At 32.5% G+C, this 24941-nt stretch overlaps 1 protein-coding gene across 4 annotated transcripts in view; it reads left to right on the forward strand.

The window, feature by feature from the left end:
* Window positions 1-24941, forward strand: part of CACNA2D1 (calcium voltage-gated channel auxiliary subunit alpha2delta 1) — a 514317-nt gene that overhangs the window by 422093 nt on the left and 67283 nt on the right. For 3 of the 4 annotated variants that reach the window (XM_027123784.1, XM_027123782.1, XM_027123783.1), the window contains 7 exons: window positions 433-537; window positions 11971-12049; window positions 12943-12992; window positions 14144-14233; window positions 18088-18165; window positions 20066-20140; window positions 20413-20487. In XM_027123784.1, the coding sequence (XP_026979585.1) occupies window positions 433-537; window positions 11971-12049; window positions 12943-12992; window positions 14144-14233; window positions 18088-18165; window positions 20066-20140; window positions 20413-20487 (552 nt within the window). Of the gene's footprint in view, window positions 1-432; window positions 542-11970; window positions 12050-12942; window positions 12993-14143; window positions 14234-18087; window positions 18166-20065; window positions 20141-20412; window positions 20488-24941 lie in introns of those variants that run through there. The other variant, XR_003436525.1, reaches the window with a different exon arrangement.

Here is a 24941-nt window from a genome sequence, read left to right on the forward strand (position 1 = left end):
GTGCTAGGCATTCATCTAGGCAAGGAAACAACACTGAACAAAAACGACACAAGTTATGCCCTTTTGGCATTTAACATTCTATTGGGAGAAGCCAATAATAAAAAGACAAATAAAATATATACTACATGTAAACAAATGTGAAATGCTATGGAGAAAAATACAGCCTGGGAGGGGAAAGTTGTCAGGAAAGTCCTCACTGGTAAGGTGACCTTTGATCAGAAGCCTGAAGGAAGGGAGACCCGTGGGTGTTGGGAATGAGGCAGAGCCCCTGTGTAGGGATGCGTAGGCCTGGCTTGATCCAGGAACTGGTTCTTAGAATTGACTTATTGAGCAGATACTTCAGTCATTACTTGCAACCTGTGCATGCTCTTTCCATATTGCTTTTATACTCCCTACCTTTTATTATGAATGATATACATTTTTTTTTAACAGTATAATGTGTCTAGAGCCAACTGCAATAAGATTATCATGTTGTTCACGGATGGAGGAGAAGAGAGAGCTCAGGAGATATTTACCAAATACAACAAAGACAAAAAAGTGAGTGTAATTTTTCCAATGTTTTAAATTTAATAGTAATTTAGGTGGTTTTTAAAGAGAGAGTGGCGGGGGTGGTGAGGGAAGACATTTTTGGTTAAAACATTAGTGTGCTGATTATAAAGTCATACAGATGGATTATAAGCTAATCACTGAATTAAATGTTAGATATCTTCTGTGAGATTCATAAGTACCTTATGACTAATTCATTAATAAAATAATTTGAACTTACAGAAGCCTATATAGGAATATATTTGTTTGTTTGTTTGTTCTACTGCAGAGGAAAGTATTGTAGAAAGACCTGTTTTGAAAGTTCACCCATGTGGCTGAACCTACTGATAGTGTGGAAAATATCAAATGTAACTATTTTTTTCTAGCACTGCTACTATCAGCTTATTTCAATTTTCTGACTGACTCTCCATATTTTATAAAAGAACAATGATTCTCAACTTGGTTTCTTAAAATGCTAAGGATCCATAAATAAGTAATGAAAAATTATAACCTATATCTTGTGTTTCCAAAATTTCAACAGAAATTGTATGTTTCACAAGGGGACTCTTAAGGGTAAAATGCCAGTTTACTTGGCTTTTAATTGAAATTTTTACCATTTTGAGAGGTGTGACTCGTCATTAACTCTAATGAATTGTTTTATATGTGTGTGAGGAATTAAAAAGAGAAAAAAATGTATATGAATACATTTAGGTAAATATATATGTTATATATTTTGGCAGGCAAAATATTGTGAATAATGGGGTAGAGTATTGATGAAAAAATCTGGGACACTTTGAAACACCCTTAGGTACTTTAAAAATGATTGGAGTTGAAAACATAGACATATTGGGTTGGCCAAAAAGTTTGTTCAGTTTTAAGTAAAAATAAAAGACACATTTTTCATTTTCACTAGGAACTTTATTGAACAACATATTCATTAAATGAGTGACCTTTTTGGCCAACCCAATACACATACCTTCAAATTATTCACAAAATTTTTTACTACTCAACTCTTTGATATTGCATATGCTATTAAAGTATAATGTCATATGACAAGTTTAATGCAAGGGTTAAGTTTTTTTAAAACACCTGGTGACTTTGATTATACAGAAGAGCCATTCCTTTTGAAAAAGTTGATAAATGGACTGAACTGTTAATAGACTGAATATTTTCAAATAGTAACTTGATTTTGTGAATATTTGTTTCAAAAACATCAGTAGAATGAAAAGTAATGGGAAGATACAGATGTATTAATCTAAGATGTAGTGTGCATTACTTACTTTATTTAGTAACTGCTACTCATTGTTCAGAATCCTGGGCAATCATCACCCCCTGAAGGATGTTCCTGACACTTTTCTCCCACTGCAGGCTCGTGCTCTGATCCCATATAGCACAGTATATTCAGCCCTACGCGTCCCTCACACTGTATTCTACCCACAAAATCTTTTCTCTGTTCGCTCTCTAGATGACAAGGTCCTATAAGACTGGGCCTTTGTATTGTTTAACTTTGAACTCTCATCATCCTGCAGAGAGCACAGATTCAGAGATAGTTCTCAATACATGGCAATAAGTAACTTGAGTATGTCTAACAAAAGTTGGAAGCATGATTTCTGTTACAGAACAAATTCATAATTAAAAAACATAACCTGGAGTAAGGACTATTTCACTTATTTAAATATTCTCAATAATGTAACATTACCATGTTTTGGAGAACTCAAAGGTAATAAAATAAATTTAGCCCAAATTGAACTCTATTAATATAATACATTTATCTCAATATTCTAATTAATCACACACTGATAATTTGGAAGAGACTTCTTAGCATCTTGTAGTCATAATTTCAAGTATATTTTATTATTTTGTGATAGAGGTATATAAGTGCAAGCCCCACTACTTTTCATTTTTTAATGAATATAAGTTTAGATAAATCTTTTCTTTAATTTTGATATCATCTGAACCAACCAGCAGGAATATCATTCACCTCTGGATATTTTTCTTCAAAAAGGAAGAGTTTCTTAAACAAATATGGCAATGAATGTTACAATCTATATCATAATTTGTGCTTAAGATATATTCTAATTTCAAAGAGTAAAAAAAAAACTTCAACAGGTTTAAATAAAAGAATTTAAATGTATAAAAAGAGAAGAAATTTTCATCTAAACTTTTTTCTTTCTCTCCCCAAACTCTGTTTGTATATAGAATTAACACAATAATACGTCTTGGAGGCATATCATAAGTTTATGTTTTTCATTTTTTTAAAATATAAGAGGTTTTATGCCATAAGGAAAACAATTGTATTCTACCCTCTGTTTTCACAAATTGTTCAGTTGATTGAATATATGAAGAATTAACTAGTTGAAAATCATTTTTCTATGTATATATCCTAAAAATGTCCAATCTAAGTATTGTTATCTTGAAACACTACTTCTCATCCCCTTCACCTTTTATAGGAACTCCACGTTTTAAACAAAGGCATTTTGCAACATGCTAAACCACACAAGAAATTACTCATATTGAATTCATTTTTGTAAAACTGATGAATCTAATCTTACTCAGCAATCCTGCTGTTTGCCTATGAATGTTGCTGTGCTTTAAGGACACACACTTCTCCTAAGGACATATAATTTTTGTGAATTCCAAAGCAACTTTGAAAATTAAGTAGTCAGTCCTTAGTTTCTGTGATTTTAAAATAAATGTATGATTAGCTAAGAAAAGTTAAGATGTCCTTGGAATTAGGTACTACATTTTTTATGTGAGTCTAATTTCAGTGGTGTAGCAAAGTTCTGTGATACACTCATACATGTATACGTACTTACATACACAGATATATGCACACATATTTATATCTGTTTTAAATGGACATTCCTTCTGTCCATCGTATTTCCAGGAACAAGGGACCATGTGTGTAACTTTGGCTTAGCTCTCTTATGTAAAGTTCAGTGAGTAAATTCCGACAGATAGTTGAGAAGTGCTTAAGGCATGAGGACGTAGAAATCTGAACATAAACTAATTTTTCTAAAATCTTTGCAAATTTGCCAAGAAATACTAGGAAAAAAATAAGACAGTCAATTCTGGGTGAAGCTGTGCACACACACATATGTGCATGCATACATTTTGTTTTTTTAAAGATGGAAGAGCCAAGTCATTATTATTTGTTAAGGTTAGTAAAGGGATACCCAGACAAGAAATCTTATAGTTACAAAACAGAGGAGAACCTTGAAAGAGGAGGGATTGAGAGAGATACAGAGCACAGATATCTGAATTGGACAAGTAGGAATTATATTTCTGGAAATATTGTTGTACCACATTTCATATGCACTTTACTTCAAGTTCAGTGGCTTTTTGAATTTCCTAATGTGGGAAAACCACATTAAACACAAAATTTGTCTCTTGGTATTTGTATGTTCTGTGTCCACTAACAGTGAAAATAGATGATGGCAGGCAACCACTTTTAATTCACTTATATTTTTGAGTGTATTTGTACTTTGTCAAGACAACATTTACATAGTTAATTGTTTATGCCAAGGGTGTATGTATGCAAATAGTGTGTAAAGGTACCTACTAAAAACAGTGTGTGTATGTATAGGAGAGGTTTTTTCCACCATCTTCAAACATGGCTTCAAACAGTTTTGGGTGAATTGTCAAACCCTTTCTAACTTTCCCTCCTTATTCAGACTTCTCTATATCTTCCATTCATCCACCCAGTCTGAGAGATTTGCTGCCACAGACACTGATGTGGAAGATCATTGTCTATCTTTGTCATCTAAGGATGGGTATGGGTATAACAGACCAATTCTTTACCTGCAAAATTCATATATTACATAATAAGTTTATCAACTCAGAACTTCACTAGCCACATTATCTTTCAAATGGCTGATGTATAAAACTGAATTTGATAGAGTTAGTAAAATAAAAACTTTCAATACATTTAAAAATTCTATATTCGATTATAACTTTATTTTAAAGCATGCTTTTCAAGATAGAAGTTCACTTGTAGCTTAAAAATATCAAAATTGCAAAGTCACAAAGTTTGGAGAGCTTTTAAAGAAAAAAAATCTGGAAACTACTCTTTGAATCCTACTTCCTCCCCAAGCCTCTTGCTTGACATTAATGTGGCTGCTGAATGATTCATTTAAAGTCATTTTTCATCCAGATGACATTAGAAATCATTCAGAGCAACCCAGGTAGGTGTGATGAGGTACATCCATAGAGCTGATGAATGAGGCTGCAGATATACAGCACAATTTAATGAGGCCAAAAGGTTTAAGAATTAGAACAAAATGTTTGGGTTCTTTTGAAATGTATTACTCTTGGGAATTAATCTACCTGATTATAGATAGGTACAGTTTAAAACTGAGTCCATGGTAATCTCCTCACACAGCTGTTCCACATTAAAATGCATTCACTTTCTAATCTTTACCTGCAACTATGCCATTCCTTAGGGCTCACCCGTGTGTACGAGACTTCCTTAAAAATGGTGCCAAAACCAAAATGAACTCTATCATAGAGTGCAAACAAATGAGTAAAGGAAAGTAAAACCAGACACAGAGTTGAAAGATAATTCCCAGACCCAGGAAAATTAAAAATATTTGATTTTCTGTATAATAGCAAAGGGATTTTGGTTAGCAGTACACACTTAAGATTGTCTAGCCAGCTAGAAAATAGTTCTCGGACCCTTAGGTTAATTCTCAGAATTAATCAAAAATAAAAAGGCATTCAAAATCTATAAAATGAAAATTTCAAAATAACTAGTAAATCGAAAGAGAAGAACAAATGGGAAAAAAACATGATAGATGTGGAATAATTTTTAAAATAAAGAATGCATAGCTAAAGTTATAATTGCCTGACAATAGATTCATTATTTTTTTTAATTCTTAAAAAAATGATTGGCAGTCTTTTCTATTTTGTTGTCAGATCCAAAATAGAAATAATTTATAGGCTACAAAAATCTAAATCAAATCACAAATGGCTGAATCTGCATATGTGTTTTATACAATAAGAGTGAAAACTGTCAATTACTTTTTCAACAGATGGTAGGGAAAATAATTCATGGCAAATAATTCATTGCCTTCTCAATTGTCTCTGCCTGGCTTCTGCATCAGGAAAGAATGAAGCCTTTGGAAGGAATGTTCAAACATGTGATAATGAAGGGCATTGAGACTTGTAGAATATTTAATACTGTTTAACAAATACACTGCTTCTGAAAAGTTTCATTTCGTGTATTTTGGCACTTTCAACAGTTTCCCAAAGATTTTTCAGCTTTAGATTAGGAACTGTACCTGTGTTCTAAAAACCAAATATATTATTTATGCTGGACTTACGGTATAGCTGAAAACAATAATTACAAGTAACACTGGCCCAGTAGAGAGATGATCAATTTAAAATGCGTGTGTGCGCGTGCATGTGCACGTGTGTATGTGTCCTTCTCTCTGACAGATTTATTTACATTTGCTTTCTTAGAATAAAATTAGTGTTGATAATTTATTGTCTAAACTAAGGAAAATATTATCAGGTACATTCTCTTCAGGTCTGAGTAATATTACTTCCATACATTTTACAGAGTCCTTAATTTAGTAGCTAAAACAAATCTAATGAAAAATGAGAATAAGTATTATATTAAGCACAAAATACATTGCAAGACGTAAGCCATAGAGTGCAAAAAACGCACTCGAAATAATTTCTACGTAGAATTGTGCCACCTAAAATTGGGATTGCCTTTGGTTTGTGTGAAATCATTCTACCAGGAGAGGCACTCTGTTCTGCTTTTTCTGTGGCTGCCTTCTTCTCAGATTGAGAATTCTGCTTGCCACGTATCTCTGCGCAGAGGTCTTCCCTGCTCAGTCTTTCTAGTGTGGTCTCCTTTCCCCACACACCTTCTTTACCGTTCTCTATTTCAGCACCATCTTTCCTCTTTGTTTTCTTTCTCCCAGATTACCATTTTTTATTATTTTAATTATGTATTTATTCACCTGTTATCTTGAACTCTCCTCTATTAAAAGCTCCATGAACTAGGGGTTGTGTTAGTTTGTAAACCTACCATTGACTCCTTAGAGGCTAGCAAGGGCTTGACGCACAGCGGTTGCTAAGTGTATTTACTGAGGATGCCCAGCATAAATAAATATAAATATGCAATAAATAAGCTCGAAGATAAATTATAAAACATTCGTAAATGTTAAAAAACTCAATAGCTTTGCTCTTTTAAAAGCAAATAATTTAAAACAATTTTTTCCTTATAAGTGGAATGTAGAGTAAAATGTATGTTCCACCTTGGATATGTCATTTTATAAGTAAGTAGGGAGGGCTTAAGTTTATATAAAAAAACAATTGTATTGACGGCACCTCTCCATTCACCCTCACCAGTCCAACACATAGTTCTTCATGAGTATTCTCATAATTAGTGTCAGTGAAGTATTTAGCATTACCCAAGAAGAACACCTGAAATAAATCAGTATATTGCTTATTTCCTGACCTCTGCTGACAATAGTCTTTGCAGAGCTATAACTGCTTGGAAATGAAATGCGTCCATAGCTCATTGCTCCTGTGTCAAGTACTATAAATGTATGCAGAGGGAAGGGAAACCCAAAATTACTTCCTTATAATCTGATAATGCAAGGGTGATTCATTATAATTGTTAAAAATTTTAAAGACCAACATAATCCTGAGGCATGTATCTGTGTTACGTACGCACATGCAAGAAATGTGAGAGAAATATCTGCTTGGTGCTGTAAGATCACGTAGGCAAAACCGACTGCATTTTGTTTTCCTTTTTTAAAGTTGCTTTGTGTGTTTTACTCAGACTAATTCAAAGGTCACTTGTGAAATTCTTGCGTTTGTCAGACCCTGGGCAATTCCATGATATATCTTATATGGACACAATGGCATTTAGACAATATTGGCTCATTTTCTTTGGAGTTTATTGCTAAATGCAATAAAGCAAGCCAAATGTGTTCCTTTGGGAAGGTGTTACTTCAAGTTATTTTATGTTCTTTTTAAGGCACGAAAGCCTAGTATCCCACTAATGGAAAATGTTTCCTCATTGAATTCTGATAGCTTGACGGTAGGAGACATTGTAGTCATCATCATCATCATGGTCATCTTTATTACCATAGATAATATTTATTGTGCTTATTATTTTCCATATAATACAAAAGATTTTCATATATTATTTCATTCACAATTGTAATAACCATATGACAAAAGATGTTTCTTACCATCAACATCATCCGCATTTTGGAAATAAAACCAAAATTTGAGACGTTAAGGAACTTGTTGAAAGTTAAACAGCTACTAAGTGGCAAAGTCAGTCATTTAAACGATCTACAGTCCAAATTTCATAACCTCATATGGAATGCACTGTCTGGTTGTGTGTGTGTCTCTCTCCAGGGCAGCCTTGTGGCCATGCCAGTCATCATTTGCCCACCCAGGATCTTTCCTTCTGGTCGAATAGCAAGGCTTTACTGCTAAGGGACATATTTCTCACAGCCTTAAGAGGCTAAGATGGATTAAACTAAGCCATCAAATCTTTGCAGGCTTGTAAGAACCTTTCAGATCACTGGGCTTTATAAAATCAAGTGTGAAAAGTGCATTTGGACACTTTTATTTATTTCATAATGTTATAAAACTAGAGATGTAGGTTATTTTAAATGCTCTGGATTCTGGTACACTTGTGAATTATGGAAACCACTGTAGAATTTTCTCCTAAAATATTCAGTCCAATCTAGTATTTTTATAGGCCTCATGCCAAAAATTTTAGTACGCACAGTAAATTAATAAAACCCATTTCTGACATCATTTTTCTAACATGAGTCGATAACTGAAGTTTTTATTTTAGTTTTATTGGCTTGCTTTCTTCCTAGTCTCATTTCCATTATTCCTTGGAGATTTGCCTATTGTAAATTAAACTTGAACTCTGGGTAACTGATAATTGTTGAGGTGACAGTTTCCAGTAACTGGGTTCTGCTGGGAAACAAGAAATTCCTATGGCTTTTAAAAATAGGTTGACCCTGTGGTTTTGGAAAAATCTTAATTGAAGACAAGTATGTTAGTCTTCAACAAACAAGACAAAATAAAAACCAGAGTTGCGGAAGTCTAGAACTGAAGAATAAATCAGTGGTGTATTGTAAGAAACCAATCAATAACCCAATTTGCTGTTAATTAAAAGTTTTCTCTGATCAAGTAGGTCAGGCTTGACATGTCAAATTTACATCTTGGAATTATAATGTTCTGTTCAGAGAAAAAATGATTTTTGAACCAACTGAAGGCCGAATTATATAAATTTGCAACTAATAATAGAGACAGATTTTTAATTGTTTTAAGTTTAATTTTATTAAATACACTCTCAAATTACAATTTATTTTGTGAATATTCTTATATAACTAAGCATGAGTCAATAATTATGAGTTATTTTCATTCTCTAGGAATAATACAGCACATAAATGGTTTAAGTGTATTATACATACTTTAATTTACCTGAAAAAGTTTGCTCATCTCCATTGAGCAAGTCAGCGTAACATAAAAGAAAAAGATTATGAATTTACCATGATATAAGTGTATGAAACAACCCAAATTATAAAATGCTAGACGTATATCAGTCCGGTTTTGGCTCTACTCTATTATAATAATGAACTGATTTATATGTCAGATGATATCAAAGTTTGTCTTATGTCCCTCTGGGAAAACGTTTAGACCACTCATTTAGCTGTTTAATTTCTTTTCATTTAATATTTATTTCTGTTTCTATATAAGGCACTATAATAGATACAGTAGTGCAATCTTGGAACTGTTTTAACCCTAGCCAGCATTTATTCAATACTACCTTCGCACATTATTTCTGTTAGAGACCTAGACTCCAGCATTATGAAGAATATTTTTCAAAGCCATCTATAACTGTGTATGTTTCATATATGACCCTCACAGAGCTGAACATTCTGAAACATGGCCTAAAATCAACCAGTTCAGGATCATTTAGCAAATTTTCTAGGAACATTTCACTTAGAAGTCTCCAGTATGTACTTGTTACATGGATCTCATATTGTAATTATCAATGTAAAGTTAACTTTGCTTTAATGAAGCCCTGATTTAAAGTAATAATTTGCTTAATGGAGACTTCAGATGAAATATTTCTCTTGTGTGACTGCACATTGTGTTTCAAGTTATTTTATATGTCATTTTATTTGTTTTTATGTAAGACCATGTACATACACTAATAAGAAAAGAACTCTAAAAACACACATCTTTGAGAATGTAATTTACCTTAATTTCTAAATCATGCCTATTTCAAGGAATCACTTTATTTTTTCCTTTCCCCAGAATTATAGCTAAGGAAGAATGGTACACTTAAAGAAGTGAAAAACACCAGAAGAATGAGGGGATAGCAATCATCTCTGTGGATTTGGCATCTGGAATTTTAGTTAGTTCATTAACTCTTCCACGGGGTGGCAGTAATATAGTGTGGAATAGGAGGAGTGAAACTTATCTAAAACTCCAAGTGGAAAGTTAGGATATAAAAACAATCAAATTTCACCAATTCATTGTGAATGAGACCTCCATGGAGGTCTCCATGGAGGCCAACAATGGGGGTCAGGCAAAACTTTTGTAGTAAAACAAATAAAACAACAAGTTTTGTTGTTGGTGGTGGTGTTTTACTAGTATGTTTTTTGGCTGAGTTGTGTCTATTTGGACTATTTGATGAATAACATCAGTCAAAATAATCACATGGTGTGTGTCTAAGTGTAGCCTCTATATTATTAGAAATGCTTGATTTCTAGGGATGTAGATATAATAATTCATTTAGTCTTATTATTTATTTCTTTGTACTGAAAAGTATTCTATGGAAAACATTTTACTGGAACGCTGTCGTGGTAAGAGGAGCGACCAGACAAAGCAGTGCTTTAAACTGAAAGTGTGAGACATGCTTTCAAATGTTAATTATGAAAGCCATCCCCAAGTGCTTTCTGGAGCATCTTGATTGTTTCCCTGCCCTGAATTCACGTGACAGTTTTTTAAGGTATGGCAGTTAAATTGAATTGTTAGTAGGGTTGCCAACCTGTTTATAAAAATACTTCCATTTAGGAGTAAATTTTATGATGTAAGTAGTGACGCTACTTTGAAATACATAGCCCCCAAAATGAACCAGTTGAAGATTTTAAGGAAATGAGACTGCATTTTGCATTTTGGGGGATTGAGAGAGAGAGAGGTAGGTGTCACCAGCTTCTGTTAAACTAGAGCCAGTCATTTGTCCTTACAGTTTGAGGTGATTAAAACTCTGACGTATGGCTTCTTACATAACTAGCCGAGGCAAACCCGGATGACCTAAGGGTGGCTCACGTAAAACTTTACAAGTGAAACAATATCTCTGATGTACATTTTAGGGCAAGGATTGTCATGATGTGATCTCAGTGCAGTCAAGACCATCAAAAGAACAGAGAACAGATGTGAAATCTCTTTTGAGATATGTGCTCTGCAGTTGTGCAAAAGATGAAACAGATGAAACAGTTAGAAAATGTCAATTCAAACAGTCAGTCAACATGAATTAGGGAAAAGCTCTTAACGTAGTTCAAACCAGACCATAAATTCATGGAAAAGTGATTTTCTGCATGTTTATCTTCAGAAAAAGCTAAAATGATCAACTTAGAGTACCTGTTTACTTAGATTACTAAATTGGTAAAAATCGATAAGTCAAATAGCTATTTTATTAAATACTTATTGACATCATTGAATTTACCTTCTATGCTTTTATACTATTTAAATTCAGTGGCTTCCAATGAATATATAAATTACTATAATTAAATACTATCTCAATTAAATTTTTAAACATTTGCATATTATATATTAGAAACAGTCAGTATTTTGATTCTTTTTAAAAATACTAGGAGCTTAAAACATTTATCATATATGCCAGTCATCTTTTATAGAAAGTAAGTAATACGACTAACATCATAATCATACACGTGCATCCTAAATATTTCTATGACGTGAAAGTAGTGAAACCATCATTAAGTGTAATGCCCTAAGCAACTAAAAGTATCATGACCGCCTTTCTATATACATTTTTATAATCTCATACCTATGAAATAGGACTTTTTTTTTTTTTGCAGCGACTAAATATGTGAATAGTATATCTTAACCAAGTGAGACAGGTGAAGTTGGGTTGAACCTGAAAGATGCCATTTCTACTAATGAAACCTTACTCATAATCCTGCCACAGGATTGACATATGGTGCAGAGCACCCAAGTACTAACTTAAATTTAGTAACTGAAGTCTATATTTACAGTAGATTATGTGGTTTCTCTCTGGTGCCTTCCTGAGTGATTTAATGGCCTCAATTTTTCTTGTCACATTAATTAACTGAAAACCATGCTTTTACATGTTTTTTTAGTTCTTTTGTTTTGCCTTTCAATTAAATTTTATGCAGCCTAACAGATACCCATTTTTCAATTCACCAGGTACGTGTATTCACATTTTCAGTTGGTCAACATAATTATGACAGAGGACCTATTCAGTGGATGGCCTGTGAAAATAAAGGTAACAAGTCTGTTTACTTGACCACATTTTATTATAAGAAGAAGAATTTGGTAGTTGTTAGTTCTACATCTTATCATTTAAAATACTCTAAAGTTATAGCTAATTTTTTATAGGAATCAAGGCAAGAATAAGATGCTGAAGGTGTTTTGTATTAAAAAAACACACACATAAGCAACTTTGATATTAGTGTTATATTACATAAAAATGCAGACATCTGATCATATTGTACATTTATAAAGGAATATATTTTATTGCATGATACTAATGATGCTTATCAAATATAGCTTGACATGAAGAATTAAGAATGAAAGAATATCTGAATTATGTACAAGTTAGATATCAGGAAGTGTGACACGATATACACATTTTTTTCTCTGAGTGGTTAAATTATTGTTTTTTTAAATGTCTTCTTATACATTCCTAGATAATTCAAACTTTGTGTAGTGAACCTATATTTCTTTTATACTCAGACAAAAAAAACATGTTATTTGAAAAATGCCGCATGACAATAAAAAGAACGTAGATTTATTCTGAAAGCTATTTTTAGGCAGGTATTTTATATGAATATAATTGTTAGATACCCGTCATTGTGTATTTTTAATAATTTCTTCAATGAAAAAAATTTTAATGATACCAGCTTCCCTACTGCTTTGTAGAAAAATAACATTTGTTTTATACAATCTATGAAATGTAGTGAAATTTCTCATAAAGCCTGTGTATTTGCTATGAGAATACATTCATCAGACATTTTACAGATTTATCAGTGGTGTTGATATTTTAGTGTTTGCTCAGTTAGAAGTGGTCAGTGTCTCCTACAAAGCCGTAAAATAATTTTGTGGTCCTTTATTATATTGTAATGTTTATATGTATAAATCTGTATATATATATTTCAGGTTATTATTATGAAATTCCTTCCATTGGAGCAATAAGAATCAATACTCAGGTATGGTTTTTTAAGACTTGTTTAAAGTATTTTTTCAAACTAGGATATTTCTTGCTGCTTTAAATATGCTCAGTATGGAGAAAATGGGTGAAAATGAATAAATGATTCATACTATTCCATTTTTAATAAAATGATGAGTATCATGGTAATGTATTGGTTTTCATTTCATTAAGGTTCCAAGTGTTTTTAAACATCCAAAACCCAGGCAAAAATATATGAGTATTTTTTCTTCTCAGATGTTAAAAACATAATAGAAAGTAAATAAAATCAGTTTACTAACAATCTCATCATATAACTTCAACTTGGTTCTATTGCAAATTATTTAAATGAGTTTCTCCAAGTTGTAGGTACAACATAGAAAATTAGACAATAATTATTACAACTTACAACAAGGAGATGATTTTTCTACAACCATTCAGTTGAAAACATGCTTGTTAAATAACCAGGGAGACTGAAGCAATTAAGTTAATTTAAATATGTATTATTTTTAAATATTCCTAAATTGCTATTTAAACTCATTAATTCTAAACATAACTGAGGGTCTACAAAATAAACTAAGTCAAAATTTAGCACAGATAACGTGGCATTTGTGGAAACGAATACTGAATACATTGAATTTTGAAATGAAACAGCAGCTGCATTTAAGCCTGATGTCTAGATTTGCCACAGTATTTCATGTATTCTTTGATACGTTTAAATGTAGTTTTGAATTTCAGCCAAATAATCTGTGATATGAAAACAAGTACGTGGCTGCTTTATTATTTCAGATTTGTGTAGTTCCATCCAGTAAATCACAGAGCCTTAAATAGTTTAGATTAACATAAAACAATTCACAAGGAACCTATTTCACTTATTGTTGGCTGAACCTCAGAAAGAGAATATTTTGTTACTAGAAAAAAAACTGGGGTAGATACATTGTATAAATAATGTAAGTCAAATATTGTTGATTCTAAGTACGCAGACGTACCATTTATGGAGTACCCAAAGTAGGAATTGAATGATTATATGCTTAACTTTCTTAATAATTTTGATCCCATCTTCATTTTTAACTCTAGATAATTTTTTCTCTGTGGAGTTTTTTTGGGTTTTTTTTAGCACTGCATTTCTAGTTTTCAACCACGTAACTCTTTTTTATGTATATGTATATATAGGAATATTTGGATGTTCTGGGAAGACCAATGGTTTTAGCAGGAGACAAAGCTAAGCAAGTCCAGTGGACAAATGTATACCTGGATGCACTGGTAAGCTAGGCTGTTCAACCAAAAATTGTCATAACAAAAGCACACAGCTGACTTCCATTTCTTTCTAGCTTCCATTTCTCTTTTCCTGTTCATGAAACCCTTTCAAAATTCCTTCTATCACAACATTCTTCGCTAGAATTTAGATAATTTACATAAAAACGTAGACATGTGTAGTGGAGAACCACAGATGTAAAGTGTTATATTTCAGTTGCCATTGAGGATGTAGAATTTCAAACCTCTAATCTTAAATTTAAGACCATTTTGATAACTTTTTGAATTTTTATGTAAAATAAGACTAAAGTCACATAAATTAGTACCTATTACTGCAGATTTTGAACAGGAACAGTGAAGAAGGTATTTTTAAAATACACTTCAGCTAGCAGAAGCATGTATATCCTCCATATCTCAAACCAGACAACAAAACTCAGAAAAGTACATGCAGTTAAATAGAAAGTATCTTACTCTATCCTGGAACAATCACAAACCTAACCACCTCTTCATATATAATTTCTTGTTTTAGATTCAACCCCAAATATTTATGGAAATAGCCATTGAAGTGATCAAATCTGGTGTGAAATAACAAATAAAAGCATGTTAATCTGTCCACTACACAATAGAAATTTTAGTACAGGTATGCCAAATTTCAAAGCAGTGGTTCTCAACTGGTGGTAATTTTGCCCCTCAGGTCATTTGGAAGTATCCATAGGTATTATTGATTGTCATGACTGAATAGGGAGGGGTTGCTACCAGCATCCAATGAATAGATGCCAGGGATGCTGTTAGACATCCCACACAATGTACAGAACAGTCACACACACCCCCAACACACACACACACACACACACACACAACAAAGAATTATCCAGCTCAAAATATGAATAGGGCCAAAGTTGGGAAATCATGTTTTAATGTAATTTTTACTTTCCTGGTATGAAAGTTATCAATAGTAATTATCATATTTAAGATTTACTCATACGCTTAACTTAATTAGAGAAGACTTTATTAACAATTTTACTAACGTAATATATTGGAGAGACTTAAAATATTAAGCCCTGAAAAGTAAATGCTAATTCAGTCACCCCTTTTCCTACTTGGAGTTCAATTATATGCTGATACTACTTTTCTGAATGCAATGATGAACCCAAAGGGCAGAATGCAATCCATTTAGAATTACTTATCATTTGGTTCTTGTAAAATAAACATACACAGGAAGTTAGAAGAAAAATAGGCACTATTAGCAGCAGCCTTGCGTGCTGAGAAAGATAAAGTGAAGCTTGCTTACCTCAAGCCCTTGCTAAAATTACTGTCCAGTGTTCCTCCTTGACATCACATATTTATTTAAGGTCACATGGTCAACTAAATCTATGGTCAAAATGTTTCACGTATCCAAATCCATCACAGGACAAAGTATGATAGGAGGAGACAATAACTATGCCCTGTTGTATTTCCTATGACCAGAAGTTCATTAACCAGCATGTCTGCCTTGTTGGTGAGGTTCCTACTGATAGCACAAATGACTTTAGGAAGAGATTTGGGTTCTAAATATGCTGTTCTACCAGCTGAAACTAAGTGTAAAAAAAAAAAGGAAACAAATGAAGCAAATGAATTGTCTAGTCGGTGGATATACAGAGCATTCATTTTACTGACTTGAGAATAAAAAGTGACCCGTTTTTCATGTCTAAGTATTTGTTTATAATCTCTGCACATAGCAGATTCAAAATATATGCTGATCAAATTAACAGTTATTTTAAGAAGAAAAAGGTAAAAATAATCCAACACAAAATGTAATGAATATAATGAGAAAAACGAAGAGAGCTCTGGAAATCAGAAGAAAGAAGGCCATATATTTGGGGATAGAGTAGAGTGAGGTTAAAAAGCTGGTGTCATGTTAGCTAAATATATGAGTCTGGGTAAGGTTTCTAAAATTGGTGATGAGTAGTGAAATCAGAGAAGGGAGGCGCAGTATGAAAATTGGAGAAGTGCTGGGTATATTGAAAGAATGATACCTCAGTCACTTTTGGAGATAATGGGAGATGAGAACAGAACCGAGACTGGGACAAAATTGTGGAGGGTTCATTTTATTTGGGAGACAAAGTAAGGTTCTTTATGTTAGAGAGATGAAAAGATTTGCACCCTAAAAACTAAACATCAAATAAATTCCAGGAGGCAGAAATCTTATTTTATTTCTCTTTTTTAGAGACTTGCACAGTGCCTTGGAATAGAGTACAATTTTTTTGGTCTGCTTAATGAAGGAGGGAGAAAATGGAAGTCAGGCACAAATAAGTTCATAAATTTGTCTAATATGTTAGAAGACTAGTATCTCATTTGGGGAGCACATATTACCATATTGAGAAGCAAATTATGGTATTCTCTGTAAATATAAAAGTTATGCAAAGAAAAAGAGTGCACCCATATATACCTTATCTTATACCATGCTACCATTTTTAAAACTGTGCTTATACATATACGGTCGGTCCTCCATATCCGAGTGTTCCATGTCTGTAGGCACAACCAACTGCAGATTGAAAACATTCAGGACAAAAGAATCTCAGAAAGTTCTTAAAAGCAAAACTTGAATTTGCCAGGCACTGGCAACTGTTTACATAACATTTACATTGTATTTACAACTATTTACATTGTATTAGGTATTATAAGTTATCTAGAGATAATTTGAAGTCTATGGGAAGTTGTGCATGGGTTATATGCAAATACTACCCATTTTATATAAGGGCCTTGAACATCCGTGGATTTTGGTGTCTTTTGGATACTATGTTTCTGAATTATCTGTAATCTGCCTTTCTTTGAGGTGGACAGTTTTCATTGCAAATATTAATTTGCATATTCAATTAAGGATTTTTCATGGTCACATGTTCTTCCTTAGGATTAAGTAGAAAGCCAACATGTATATATCATACAGCCAACTACGTGTAGTCATTTCCTTAATTTTAATTATTTTTATTATACTAAAAGGCTTCATGACTGTACTTTCATATTTGATGCTTGCAGTTGTCTTGTCTGCATCATTTCACTTTGTCAAAAATCACTATTAATTTTGGAGAGCATTTAGAAGCAATATTGCTTCTTTTGAACATCATAGTATACTTACCTAGAATATCCCAGAGATGCAGTATCAGTAGCATGTTTTTTCTGTTTATAATGTTATTCTGCTACACATCTGTGGTTTAGCATGCAGCCTTTGGCTTAGGGCATGAAAAAAGTTAAGAATGAAGCAAAAAGAAAGGAAGGTTAAATAAATCATTTGAAACAATATATATATATATATTTTTTAATAAATTTATTTATTTTTGGCTGCATTGGGTCTTCGTTGCTGTGTTCTGGCTTTCTCTAGTTGTGGCGAGCGGGGGTTGCTCAGCAGTTGTGGCGCACGGGCTTAGCTGCTCCGCGGCATGTGGGATCTTCCCGGGCCAGGGCTCAAACCCACGTACCCCGCATTGGCAGGCGGATTCTTAACCACTGCGCCACCAGGGAAGTCCCTGAAACAATATTTTAATATCACTCTGCTCATGGTGGTCCCAGGTATTAGGTGAACTATCACTCACTATGAAAAAAAGAGTGGAGGGGCAGGGTTACTGAAATGCTTAGTGTAATTTGATTTTTATAGTTATTTGTAATGCTCTCTTAAGAGTGTTATTTTAGATGTTGCATGCTTAAAGAACTGCCTACTAGATCCTGCTTATTTCTAAGGCATTTCATTGCCTTTTTAAAAAGTAAGCTTTCAAAATCAATTACTAATTTTTTTGTGGCTGTTTATAAAGTAACTAAAATGCACTGTTAGAATGATAAAGTTTAAATTGTAATTTTAATTTGACTTTTCTCTCTGAATCTATTTTAAGGAACTGGGACTTGTCATTACTGGAACTCTTCCGGTCTTCAACATAACCGGCCAAAATGAAAATAAGACAAACTTAAAGGTTAAAAGTTAATTGATAAAATTAATAATAATAAATGATAAGCTATGACGTTGAAGCTCAGTGTGGATAAGATATTTCTATAAGGAAATACATACAATGTAACTGTCTCGTGAGGCGGGAAGTAAAAGGCAGCAGCTGCCTATGTGATAACCACCTGGGAAAAAGGAAATGCAGGTCAAGTTCTCAGTTCCCCAGAGCCAAGATTCAACTTAACTCTATTTAACTATGACTTGATGAGAACACAAGTTCAGACTCCGGGAGTAATTACATGACAAATGGACAGTACTTTCGTGTGCACATTTTTAAATGCATCTAAGATATCCTTGGAGTTCAGAAAGAAAAATCCAAAGAAAAAAACCATGGTGTTGTTTGTATCACGTGTATAGGTATCTTTTTAGAATCACTGCTCCTCCAACTTACATTCAAAAGATAGTTTTTTTAATTGTCATGTAACATAAGGATCTGATTTAAATGATAGTTCTCATTATTTTTTTCTCTTTTTTTACGATTCAGGAAAAACACTTAATGAGTTTCATTAAAAATCTTGATTTCTATAGTGCTGGTAATATTGTCAATGTAATATAATGCTACCAACTTGAAGTTCTACAGGTTTTGAAAAATATGTCTTTTGTACTTGTTAAATTGTCTCATTTTTTAAAAACACTTCTGATTTAAAAGTAGGTTTACATTTCTGTTTCTTAGCTTACATAAGAAGGAATTTAAGAATGTGAGAGAAGTTAAGATTTTTTAATGCTAAATACTCATTTTATAGTTTGGTTGACATTCCTGATTTGAGGGAAATTTATTTCCAGTTTATAATGAAATGAAGTCGTTTGCACTAAAGTATTGTTTGTTCACTTACTATAAATGTCAGTGGAACTCCTTATTTTAATAATGTGGCCATAGAAAACATTGGTCATTCCTCTTTGGGGGCCCATTACCATTCTTAACTATCTGCTGGTTCTAGTCATCATAACTCAGGAGGGAGTAATTCTCTAACTTCTCATGTAGATTATCTAAGGGATTGCTTGAATTTGGGGTACTTGCTCAGACTAGGGTTGATTCATGGGAAAAGAGCACAGTTGTTGACATGACTTTCTCGTTCTGTGTGCACCTACACAAAATTTAGAATGTTCTTGTGATAACTATTAACTGGATTTTATGATTTTCTTTGTAACGTTTTGATTTATAATTTATATAATTACATTTAAGATGAAAATTCCTGATTCTAAATTTTAACACCATTCACATCCTATGTCCCATAGAAGATTATGATAACAGTTTACCACGTGGCCTTTTCGATTTGCAACTAAAACTGTGATGCCCATTGTTTGGTATTTAGAAGTTAGCAGCAACCAGAAATAGTGTTGTAAGAATTTCTGCTGTTTTATTACAAATAAGGTCACATATTGTACTTTTCACGTATACACAGGTATTATCAGCAGCAAAAATCCATGGTTTTCTCATTCCATATTGCCTAATTAACTTTAAACTGGACATTTTTGTGATTTCTTAATCATAGCATACCAAAAAGTTAGTTTACACTCACAAACACACACACACACACACACACACCCCTACAGCTGCTGACTGTACAGCAATTAAGTATTAGTACAAGAAGTATCAAATTTAAAATTTCATTATGTCTTTTATACTTTAGCTTTAATCATCAAGATTTCACTTTTTAAGCTAAATAATGATACAGTTGTGGGAATATAATCAAAGCTGAGAATCATTGCAAGTTGATAGGAAAAGTGCCTCACCCTTACATATATATATATGTTTAAGCTAGTATGGAATACAACCATTGTCAAGCAGAAGGATGAACGTATATAATAATTGTGTAGAAATATGTAAATTTTCGGTAGAAAATACACTGCCTTTTACTGTCTTATTATAGAACCAGCTGATTCTTGGTGTGATGGGAGTTGATGTGTCTTTGGAAGATATTAAAAGACTGACACCACGTTTTACAGTAAGATGCAGTTTACTCTGTTGGTAACTTCTGGTTTAAAACTCTGTACTAATTTAGCTTGTTTTTAAAGCACTTAAAAGGAATTCTCAAAAATTTTGTGCCGTTATCTTAGCAAAGGAATTAATATTTAAAAGGATTCTTAAAAGAGTGTAAAGATATCACGTTATCTTTCTTTATGCTTGAAAATATGTATTTAAGAAATTTTTTTTAAAGAATGTGGATTTCTGATTGCGACTCAGGAATCTTTAAGGTTGTTTCTTATTATTTTTCAGCTGTGCCCCAATGGCTATTATTTTGCAATTGATCCTAATGGTTATGTTTTATTACATCCAAATCTTCAGCCAAAGGTATGTATATAATTTATTTACAATGATTAGCGTTCTGTACAGTTAATGATTAATGTTCTTAAAAGGTTCGTCAGTTTTAAATTCACTATACAGCACTAAGTATAAAGGAACATTATACCTGTAACGTTATAAATGACTAGACCACAGTTTATAATATGTGAAGGTGTGAAAACAGTTTTTGTTTTCTCTTACCTGTTTAGTTCTGAAATGTTTCTATCCACCATCCAGCTAACCAATATTCCTATCTCAGAGGCAGCCATTATCACCTCCTGGGCCTGAGCTTCACACATCCCACTTGGTATTTTGATTAGGCTGTAGGTGGTGAAGGAGATGGCCTGGATACGTGTGAACTTGAGATCATTATTCCTGTTCCTCTATGCGTAGGCCATTTGCATTGCCCTTTTTTTCCTGGTAATTATCTCCCCTTTCCATCTGCCAGGCTTATAAAGATATGTATGAAATTCAAAAAGAAAAAGTCAAATGGGATGGGCTTCAGAAATGGGAAGGGTTTATTAATCAGTGAGTTATATGGAAGTGATAAAATTCCATACATGAACCATTTTATCCTAATCTTTATGCCTATGTTCCCAAGATATAAAATACTTTCCTAAATGTCTCATCCAACTCATTTCACTTTTCATTAATGCTTCACAGGTAAAAAACTTTATTTATCCAGAAGTAAAATTGGCAAAACCTTATATATTTTTAATTTATAAGCATCTTCAAGTTATTGTTTAACTTTGAAGATAATATTAAGGATACTTTAAACCATGCTGGATGGAAATATATACAGACTTATGCATATTATTTCCTTCTCCCCAGGTATGGAGATTTAATGTTAGTGATGTTTTAGGACACATACAAGTATGTATGTGCACACACACACACACACACACACACACACACACACACACAAAGTGGGGTCATTAAAAACTTCAAAAAGTAATAATTAAGAACCATTAATATTGAATGTAAAAATATATTGAGTGGTTTTAATTAATGTCTATATTTTATTTCTCACTTTGGAACTTATTTCCATATAAAATCCATCATGATCTAAATATTTGCTAATCGTATGTAGCTGCTGATCACCCTGCATTATTTTTAAAGTTGTTATTTTATTGTAAATGTGGTACAAGCATATTTTCACATTATTAGTCTATCACAGCTCTTTGAAAACATATCATGTTAAGTTCCTCTTAGAGTTGTTCATGATTGGCTAATCATTCTCTGATTTTTCCATAATTGAAAATTTTTAAGTCTTTTTAAGAGTTTTTAAAATTTACAGTATTATTTTGTATTATGTTTGTATATCCAGTGTATTTTAAATTATATTCCTGTAAGTAAAGTGATTTAAATGCAGTAATAATGTAATGTGCTGAAGGGTGTGAAGGATCCCAACTTTTACGTAGTTGGACATTTTATGATTGTAAGTCTTAACTCCTTCCCCAGAAAGAACTAAAATATGTCATAGACAAAATAAAAAAGAATAATTAGAATAATCACGTATGATGTATATATATAAAAACATCATTTAGAGGTAATTATTTGAAAAGGGTTTTCCCCTTTTCTACATTCTTCTACTAATAGTCAGTATTTATGTAGAAAGTATTTTATTACTATTTGAATGCTGTTAACATATATTTGACTCATATTTGGAATAATCAATTTACTAAAATTCGTAAAGTTACAAAGAAAATATAAATTCTTTAGAAATTCTTATTAAAGCCCAGGTGATTTTTCTTCAGGATTATGTTAGCTTTTCATATTTTTAACATAGGAGATTATTATAAGCAAGTGTGCAACAGAAAAAACTTCTAGAAAAAATATTGTTTTAGAAAACCATTAAAAATAAAATGTTTGGACAATCAATGTATTATTTTTTTCAGAAATTCATGCTTGTGAATTAATATGCTTATCAATTCTCATCATTAACAGGTTAAATATTATAATTTCTTTTTGTGGGTGACAGTGCTTGCTATACAGACAGATACAAGAACCTGATAAAGGATGATATAGTATAAGATAGTTGTTTTAGAAATTGACAAATACAGAGGACCAATATGGTTAGAGAGTATACTAACAAAATTAATCTTAATCTTTGCATCCAAAATTCACCAATAGAAATAAAGGAAAATAATGCTACATTCCATAGTATCCATTATTATTTAACAAGATCAAAGTCTGATCTTACGCAGGTATCCTTTGCTGAATGCCTTTTGTTTTCTTCTTGAAACTGTAATCTTAATTCACATTGTTTCAATACAATTTTGAAGTTTATAGAAGGCAGAACAAGTGTCCTAAAGCCAAGAATATCAGAAAATAAAGTAGCTGTGAATCTTTTGCATATCTAATTTTCTGAGGAATCGTTACTTATCTTCTCGGAGAGACTTTTCAAAGTCTCCACCATGACCACATTTTGACAAATGCTGAATTATGCATCCTCCTTTATTCCAAAATGCATTTGAGAATTCCTCTGTTGTGTTTCAATGAAATAACCAGATTAGGTATACTTATTAAAACCTCATTTTTATCAGTCTAAAGAAATATTTATTGTATAAGGAAATTGTGCATAATTTACATTTTAGAAGTCCATATTTAAAATAAACCTACAGTGTTATGACTGAATTCTTCATTTGTTCCATGGATGTAACATTTGTTGTCACTAACAAAGGCACAAATTTTAACGTTTAAGACTGACTTTTTAATATCCTATCGTATTTATATTTTAACACATTTGAATCATATACATTCTAAAGAATTCCTGTTTTTTCCGTTTTTTAAATCACCATAGGGAATTCTCCGACAGTCCAGTGGTTAGAACTCACCGCTTTCACTGCGGTGGGACTGGGTTCGATCCCTGGTCAGGGAACTAAGATCCCTCAAGCTATGGGGTGCGGCCAAAAATAAAATAAAATCAGCAAAGAAGTTGTCTGAGACAAACCATCTTTCTCATTTCCTACATTCTCACTTTTTTTTCCCCTAGGAATAAAAGGAAAACATTAGTCATTTTGCTAAAAAAAAGTTTGAGCATTTTTACTAGCATTACATATTTTATTCACTAAAACTATTTTTGAACTTTCATTTATTGACTCATCATGAGCTTGATGATACCTGTTTCTGATCAAGGAAATATCTGACCAAAATTGATGACAGGATAGAACGCTTACCCATGTTGATATGTAGTATGATGAATTACCATCTTTCTGTTGCTTCAGCCTATTGGTGTAGGTATACCAACAATTAATTTAAGAAAAAGGAGACCAAATGTTCAGGTAACTGTGAATGAAGTTAGCAGTGCCTTCAAATTTGCTAAATCAGAGTTGCAATTAAGCTTCTCTTCCTAAAAGCATATGATTAATGCTGCCTTTCCTGACAGCAAGCTTCCAGAGCATGAGATGGAGATGAGCATCATTTCTCAATAAGCCAGAGCAAAAATGTTATTAATAATGGCAGAGGGTATGCATTTGCTGACTAAAGATTGCTAGCAAATGATGTAATAACAATGATAATCAGAGTAATCGCAATTAAATGGCTTCTAAAAAATAGATTTGTTATTATATATTGTGAAGTTAGTGTCAAATCCATGTAATCCTAACAATTTGCTTGTAAAATTAACTTCTTAGTGGAAATAAAAATACAATTCTAATATATAATTTCTATAAACCACACAATGTAACCCAAAATTTCTTTGGATTTCTAAGTGTATTTTCAGATTAGCAGTTAGAGGAAGTTCCCTTCACCTAATTAAAAATGTCCAAAATTGCAAATAACTATTATCTGGCAAACTTACTACAAAATCTTTTCTCTGATGGCAACATATTTAAACATTATTCTATGTATGCTTATTTCTATAAGTGCACTAAAAATAATCAGCATAAACGGATACTTCCTGTAGTTTAGTAGAATTTAGCAAGAGCATTTCAAAATTTCAGAGCAAGTTCAATGTGACTTAAGGTTTTCTGTGTAATCCTATCATTTCTTTTAAAAAGTTGGTGACGTTATAATGGAGAGGTAGTGTGATATTAAGAGATCATTAAGCTATGAATTAGTAGAACTGAGTTCCAGTTTGTTCTACTTACAGCCAACACTATATCCTTGAGTAGTTCACTAAACCCCATAGTACTTCAGTTTCTTCATCTGAAAAGCAGGAAGATTAAACTAATAATTGTTTCCTATCCTACACAGTATATTCCTAGGAAATTGAATACATATATCGATCCCCAGCTCCATCTCCTGAAAATTCTGATTTAATTTGACCAGGGATGGGAGCCGGGCTTCTGAAATAGTTTTAAAGTTCCCAGGTAATTCTAAAGTACAGAGCCAATGGATTAATAGAAGCTTCAGTTTCCTTCTAGCTCTAGAATTCTATGACAATCTGAATTTTGTGTTGTTGCATCAGTCTCCATTTCTTTTGTGATTCCTGTAGAGGTTAAAATTATGTTGATGTCTTT

The sequence above is a fragment of the Aethalodelphis obliquidens genome, unplaced genomic scaffold (genome assembly GCF_003676395.1).
Source record: "Aethalodelphis obliquidens isolate GAN/ISIS:26980383/991018 unplaced genomic scaffold, ASM367639v1 scaffold27, whole genome shotgun sequence".
Lineage (NCBI taxonomy): Eukaryota > Metazoa > Chordata > Mammalia > Artiodactyla > Delphinidae > Aethalodelphis > Aethalodelphis obliquidens.